General features: G+C 47.1%; 1 protein-coding gene across 5 annotated transcripts in view; it reads left to right on the top strand.

The window, feature by feature from the left end:
* The first annotated feature begins 6,547 nt into the window (after nucleotides 1-6,547).
* RHBDL3 (rhomboid like 3) overlaps nucleotides 6,548-7,697 on the top strand; it is a 64,978-nt gene continuing 63,828 nt past the window's right edge. The window contains exon 1 of one of the 5 annotated variants that reach the window (XM_068655075.1): nucleotides 6,548-7,528. In XM_068655075.1, coding sequence (XP_068511176.1) covers nucleotides 7,409-7,528 — 120 coding nt within the window. In that variant the 5' untranslated portion in view covers nucleotides 6,548-7,408. The remainder of the gene's footprint in view (nucleotides 7,529-7,697) is intronic. The other 4 variants (XM_068655070.1, XM_068655071.1, XM_068655076.1 and 1 more) reach the window with 4 other exon arrangements.

Here is a 7,697-nt window from a genome sequence, read left to right as displayed (position 1 = left end):
CTTGTCGTATCCTTTGTATTTAAGGCCCAGCAAGCCCCGCAGGGTGCGTATTTCCATGGCAATACAACAGCCGGGAGGACCGGGGCTGGCCGCGGCCGCCAGGGGGAGCGCGGCTCCTGCCTAGCTCCGACCTGACGGGAGCCAGGCGGGTGCTAGGGGCCGGCAGCGACGCCGCTGCTGCCCCCGGACGGCTCCCTCCTGCCCCGGGCCGGTTCCCTCAGCTCGGCGAGCTCCGGAGAGCGGCGGGACGGGTCCGCTGCAGGCGGCCGGGGGTGTCCCTGAGCCGCCTCACGTCGCGGCGGCCCCTGAGGAGAAAAAGGCGGGAGCCGCGGGCAGCCGTGAGGCGCATTGTGCCGCGGGGCTGAGGGAGACCAAAAGTCCAGAACTGAAGCTCAGAAACATCACCTCTGTATAATTTTAACATACTCCCCTGAAGTAATTTTTAAAATCCCATGTTTTTAAGTAAATCTCCCTGTTTTGGCACATCTGGGCAATTGTGGGCACTTGTCTCAGTGGTTCGGCCACACAAAGCTCTGAGAACTGACTGCTCTGACCAGGCCCCGTGGCCTGACCAACATTTCTGAGGCGTTAACCAAATTCACAGGGAAAACTACGATCTTGCAAGCCTGTGCTAGGACAAATGGTAAGCTGCTTCTCCAACCTTCTCTTAGTGAGGGGGAAATACTGTGTTTGTGGAACAGCTGGCAACTTTGCAATATTTATCAGGGTTCCCGCTGTTGATCTGATTTATCATCCATTCTGCTCAATCTGAAATTGCTGCAGATGGGGTGAGGTGTTGTAAAGCATCAATGAAGCATCTCTCTTCCTCAACAGCCATGCAGACCACGCTGGTCACTGGCCTAGCAGTACAAGGCAGTAAGTTAAGTGTTTTCTCCTCCCTTACTTCTTCCTGTCACGCACTGGAGTTTTATCCCATCTCCGTGCCTTCATTATATCAATTAATGGTAGTACTCTAAGGCAGGAATGGGAATGAATTTGAATCCAAATTAAGCTACAGGAGCAGGTGGGGGAAGCTGAGAAAAGGAAGAGTCTTAATAACAAGATGTTCTTCAGACTGAAAGGCAATTTGGGAGTTTCTCTTTTCAGAGGACCTTGATTGCTCTCTTAGCAGTAGCACAGGCAGTGTTGCTTGAACATGAAAATTAAGAGCTGGATACAAAAGTAGGAGAAAAGGGGTTGTGCTTGGTATCTAAGACCCAGACCTGTACTTTCTTGCCTTTTGTGTATTTTCACCTGTCTGGTGCGCTTTATTTGCCACTAGTAGGAGAATAGAAAAACAAGGACATGAAATTGCAAGGCTGAGAGATGTCTCGTGGTTCCCAAATCAGAGTCAGGGTTAGAGAACCTTGTGAGGATCTCTGGATCTTCTGGCCTATTAGAAAGCACAAGAGGAGGCAGCACACGCTGGACCTACCTTCGTCTGTGTAGAAGGCAGTGGCTGCATCCTAGCTAGCTGATGCCTTCTGTTCCAGCCATGCTGGATGTGTGTGGTGAGCATGATGTACTTTGATGTGAAAGACAGAGTGTGAAATACAACACACCCTGCAGCTCCCCACCAGATTCTTTGATTTCCAGATTCTGGAGCCTCCCGTGTGTTCAGTAACGCTAATGCGTTTCTGCTCACAGGCAGCGAATTCCCCTTACACCTCCACTTGCAGCCATTTCCTGAAGCTCACAAGGTCTCTGCTGTTGCAGCAGAAGTGAAGTGTATCTCATTTCTTATTGATGTGCACGAACTTCTCGTCTCTCTTCCCTCCTGGATTAAGTCAGTAAATGATGCTCAGACCATCAAATGCTAGCATCACACTACTGGTGAGTCCGAGGTATTCTCTTTTGACTTAAGTGCCTGAAAGTGAAATTGATAAACCATGATCTGGTGAGCACTCATTAAGTGAATGGGGTTCACTTGACTTTTTAGGGCAATTTGTTTAAAACTGAATACTGCCAGTAGTCTGTAGAGTGGCTTGACAATTTTTAAGGACACCTGAGTAACTTAGTAGACCAAATCCTGCTTTTGAGAGTGCCATGTAGGATTCTTGCCTCACAGAAGCATAAAACTGATTCAGTTTCAGATGCCTTTATGTACTTTTGAAATTGCATTCAAAGCCTTAGTAATAATTGTCATGAATATTTCACAAATTATAAGGATTTTATTCCATTTTCCATGTATATTATTTAAGCTCAGGAACTCAGGCAATTATGTTCATTTTTAGCTCTAATTGTTCAAGACCTTTTATTTTTTGCCTACAATGAACAGATGCGTGTTTGGGATAGCAATATCTTAACCATTTCCTAACGTCCTTATAAGGGTCTTGATAGCAGAATACATGATAATATTGAAAAGTATTTAGTAAAATCCATTCCCCTGTGCTGCTATAAATTTCTCCTGTTCAGAAAACCCTTACTTTCTAGAGGAAGAAAAGTGCTTTGGAACTGTATTTTCATGTCATCTTGAACAAGTTAATACCTTAAAAAGCATTAAAGGGAAAGCTGTTAACTTGTAGGACAATTATGGAAGGAACATGGAGCCAGTGAACAGTGAGAGGACTTCAAACTGAAATCTGGTCTAGTCTGTTAATGAACAGATCTCATTAGTAACTGGAAGTGAAATGCCGTAGTGGGGGTAGGCACAATATAGGTACTTTACATGAAAAGCTTCTTTTGTTAGCTATGTTAAAAAAAAAAAAAAAAAAAAAAGATGGGCAATTCTGTCACTGAGGAAGAAAGGTACAAGGGTCAGCATGCAGGTGAAGACCAGAGTTTGCTGTGTTCTGTTACAAAACCTGGCCTTCTCCATTGGTTTAGGGAGAGGAAGTTGCTGGGAAGAGAGCCCATCTAAATCTATTGTGGCTCTGTTTGTGTGGGTGGCTCGTGTTCTCTGTGAAAACTTGTGTAATTATGCCACGGAGGTAAGAATTATGAAGTTCACTTGCCAAGACCTCCAGGATCCCATGAGGATTATAGTCGTAGTCACTGATGTGAGAGGAAAGTATTCTACTCATTGAGTACATAAAGAAGAAAGTCTTAATAGTTTAACTTTTGCTTTTGACTGCTGGTTGGTGGGGAGAAAGAGCAACAGCCCATTTAATTCTCTATTCACTCACAATCTCTGCACAGTGATTTGTTTTCTTTCCTCTGATCCTGTCACTGTTTTCTAACAATTTTTTATTTAATTATTTTTTTTCCTACAAACTGGACTCCCATCTCCTCTTCATGTTCAATCTGATGTGTGAATTGCCTGGCCTTGCTACAAAGTCACTGGGAAGACAAAGATCTTGTTTAATCATCCTTGGAGAAACATCCTTCACCCCTCAGCTTTGACCTCCTGTCTGAAAGACTGTCAGTTCAGGATTAATTGTAAGCATGACTTGATTTTAAGTTGGAAATTAACCTTGAATTACTAATTGGTCTCCATTTCAAATAATTCTTTAGATTTGGGATGCATTCATCAATGTGTGCTGTGTTCCCATCAGGTGACAGTTGAAAAGGAGCGAAGACGCATTTTAAACATGTAGGCTGACTTGATAGAAGAGTTTCCTCTTAAAACAACTGTCCAGAAAGGGTTAATGGTGGATTTAATTATTTCCTCAGCTATAATGAAAGAGACAGTTAGAACCAGCTGCAACCAATAACAGCTACTGGGGCAGAACAGAGCAGCAGGTAGAAAGACTAGAGTCTGCACTGGGAATTTTTCAGTGCTAGAGTTGAAAGATCTCTAAGTATAACAAGGGGAATGGGGAGGGCCAGGTAGATAATCCTTCAAGATAGGATGGAAGTCAGATATGAGACTGGACCTTATTTTTCCCCACAGTTTCTTGTCTTCAGGAGAGAAAGCATTCTTGAATTAGGGAGGAGCTGAAAGGCAGCCTATATTGTCTGATTTGTATTAATTCTAGAAGATGAGGCTCATATCATCATCACTGATACTGAAAGAGCCCTTTGTTAACTTTTGGGCACAGTAACCCCAACTCCTATAGTCTGTGGTTCTTAAAGATCTTAAAAGGTCTTACACCATTTTTACAGGTCTAAAAGGGTTAATCTGACTGGCTTGGTCCAGTTCTAATTGTGTGCACTATCTAACTCCGTGCTAGGGTGCAGTGCTTTTGACATCTTGTCGAAAACACTGCATTTTGCTTCAGAAGTAGCCTGTCAGGTCTGGGTCCCTGTCTAAGCTCCAATGCAGTAATCAAGCTATGTAGATTTCTCCATTTGGTTTCAACTGTGAGAACTGTGCAGTTTTTAAAAGTCCTTTGGGACTTTTTGGGTGGAAAAAGGACCTATGAACAAACTGTTCTGATTTGCTTCAGAAGGCTTGGCTAACAGATGTTGGCTGGGTCCCTTTGAGAGCTTTTAAATTGCATATTCATGAGCTGACCTTTTTAGCCACTTCCCATGCAGGAAGGACCTATGTCTACATTTTGTTTGCAGTATTAGGAATATAAAAGATTGCCTACATAACTGAATGTGAAAACAGATCAGGGGTTGTTATCTCAAGCTTCTTCTCTAAGTTTCTTCTGTAGCCCTTGTGTGTTCTGTCTGCCTCTGTTCTGTGGTGGCCCACAGCTCCCTAGTGTCTCTAGCAATTACTGTTTTTCCAAGGTAGAATCACTAGGGTATGCAGTGGGGAGAAGTGACAGTCTAAATTAAGAGGCTCTCGCAGACTTGGAAGATGATAATTTGTCTGTAACAAAACTCCTCATTAGAATACTGTTAATTTCCTTTCTGTGACAATTATAGCACAGCACTAGCTCATATGTGCAATGTACAGAGATATTTCCCTAAAAAAACCCTTCGTTGCCACTAGTGAAAACATTCCTTAGAGGAGAAAAATGAACTTATAATTTTGCAGCAGTTTTCCAGTTTAATGGGGATTTGATATTAAGGTAAGTTTTTTTTTGCAGCTCTCCCTGATGTTTATTGCATTTATGTTAGACTTCATTGTTAGCATTTTCCTGCTAGCATCTGCAATCAGAGGCAATCCAGAGTTCTTGGAATGGCAGTCCCCAACTGTGTGGAACCTGTTACCCCTGAAATTCAGCTCATTTATTCTCTCTTTACTTCTAAAACTTGCCTTCCTCCTCCCTAAAGACATCTTTAATGATTGCTGTTTCTTTTTGTTGGCATAGTATATTTTTGCTTATCCATCTGTTTTAAGTTTTGATGAGGTTTAGGTTTTTAATCAAAAAGAGATTGTTTTTATAATAGCTGTACATGGCCTGCAATATTTTGGCAGGGGTGGTGTTGTATGAATAAGGTGGGTTACTGCTTTTCAGAAGTTCTGCATTTGATAGCCTGCTCTTTCATTTTGGAAGAGCAGGCTGGGCAGGCTCTAGGCAAGAAGTGGATGCCGTGCAGAAAGAATCACCTCTAAACCTGAAGAAGGTCTGCTCTATTTAACTTAGGAAAACAATTTGGTAATCATAGAATCATTTAGATTGGAAAAGACCTCTAAGATCATTAAGTCTAACCATTACGGAGGTGGGAGAAGCCCTCTGTTCATCAGATTCATTGGAGGCTTCTGAACAGTTTTTATTTTGTTGTCATTTTCCCATCTGAATCCAGAGGTGGAAAAATTCTGCTTTTCAGGTCCAAGGGTCTTGGGTTTACTTCTTGCACTCACTTTAAATGTTTAGCTAAAATCTTCAAAGTACTGAAAGGGACATTTCTTGGGAAAAAAAAAAAAAAATCTCTTGGCTAAGGCTGTGATCTGCTGGGCTTAGAAACATAAATGGAGGGGAGTTTTTTACCTTAGCACTCCTTGCACATAACAGTTGTTCAGGATGGGGCAGTTGGATAGTAGTTGGGCAGTAATACAGGATAAGATTATCATCTTAACTCTTAATTTCTTCCCAAAATACAGATCACTTGCAGGTTTGATTTTTCCTGCTGGTTTTGCCAAGGGATCAGATTAGGTGACAGAGGAGATCATTCCTTTTACTTGACTTTGCTCAGCTCTGTGAGATACTGTAGCCCTTGGTCCTGACCTTAAATTAGTGCCGGCCCATGGGTTGCTGTGCTCTGGATGTCTGCTGCTCTGCGTGGCTGTCAGCAGGCGTAGGTCACGGCGACACCTGCAGAGATCTGGGCACTGTTCTCCTTTCTCTGCAGAAGAATATTTTAGTGTTGAAGAAGCTAGGGCCCACTGGCAACAGCCTGTCTGGGTCTTTACTGTTAGGAATGCTTTGCTACTCACCACCACGTTGTCCTGCTGCTTTAGCTCATAGCTAGGAGCACAGATTTCCCATCACTGTGTGGGACAAATTTGATCCAGATCAAAAGTGATAAGGAGTATGGAGTAAGGACCTTGTGACGGCTGTGGATGGGAGAGAGGATCTCTGCTGAACCCTCTGCTGCTGCTGGCTGGAAGGTCCCCTTCCCATTCCACAGCTTTTCCTGGGGTTTTTCCTTTTCTTTTCTTTTCTGTTTTAAGACAAATTTGTCGGGAAAGGAGGGAATTCTTGCTCGGCTCTGCTCTGTCCTTGTGGCTAAGGTGTTTCTGCACCGGTGCGAGAGCTCTCGTGTCACTAAAACTTGGCCTGGGGTGCCGGCCCCCTCTGCCCGGGGCTGCCCTCAGCTGTGGCAGCCGCCGAGCAGAGCGGAGCAGGGCGCTGGCACCGGGCGGAGCAGCCTGGCTCTGCCGGCCCTTCCCCCTTGCCAGCCGGCTATTTCCGCGCTTGATTGGAAGGAGCTAAAACTGCTGGATTTCTGCCCTCAACCGAGGCGTTCCCCAAGTTCCTAATCCCGGCTCCAGATGGTTAAGATACCCATCTCCACGCGCAGCGACGAATAACGATGGGGAAGGCTTAAAACCTCACAGCGACCCCGCACTGCGACTCGCCGGGATGGAGAAGTTGGCTCCCAAACCCGCCACCTGCCTGCGCTCGCTCAGCCCGACCCAGGGCACCGGGAACCCGAAGGGGTGTTCGGAGAGGGGGGGACAGAGCCGCCCAAAAGGGGGGCTGCCCCCCTAGAGGAGCGGGGCTGCTCCCGGGGGCTCCCCCCGAGCTCTGCCTCCCTGCGGAGCCGGCCTCGGCCGCTGCCAGCCCCCGGGGCCGCTCCGGGGGGGGCTGGCCGTGCCCCCGGGGGCCGTGCCCGGGGCGGGAGGAGGCGAGGGGAGGCGAGAGGTGGCCGAGCCGCCCCGGGGAGGGGTCACCTGCCCCGGCCGGAGCCCGTCGCCGGGATGCTGCCCGCCTGCGCTGCCCCCGCTAATTGGATGTTCCCTGGATGGAGGATTTCCTCCCCTCCCGCCTGCGGGAGTCATGAAGGCAGCAGGCTCGGCTGCGCTTGAAAGTTTGCCAAGCGGCAGCTAGGTTTAATTTCTTCAAGGATCTGGGGAGTAAGGGGGGCGGGTGGGGGGGCGGGGGCTGCAGGGGGACCGTTTCCAAGCATGGGAGACAGGCTGCCGGAGCCTCACGTCAGCTCTTCCCCTGCCGTGGCTGCCAGCTCAGAAGCGGAAGAAATCGAGGTGCTCGACTCCGAGGATGTCCTACCTATGGCCGCAGAGGATGTAAGTTTCCTTTGCTCGCTGCCTTCGCCCCTTTCCTCCGGGCCGGCTTAATCGGCTCACGCTATTTATAAAGAAAGCCCGGGCCGGGGGGAGGAACGGGGCCGGTGACCCTCCAGGCGCCGGCTCCGTCCCCGCCGCCCTCTCGCCGCTCCCAGCGCCGGCAGGCGAG

This window comes from Anas acuta, chromosome 18 (genome assembly GCF_963932015.1).
Source record: "Anas acuta chromosome 18, bAnaAcu1.1, whole genome shotgun sequence".
Taxonomy (NCBI): Eukaryota; Metazoa; Chordata; class Aves; order Anseriformes; family Anatidae; genus Anas; species Anas acuta.
This window is presented reverse-complemented; position numbering and strand designations above follow the sequence as displayed.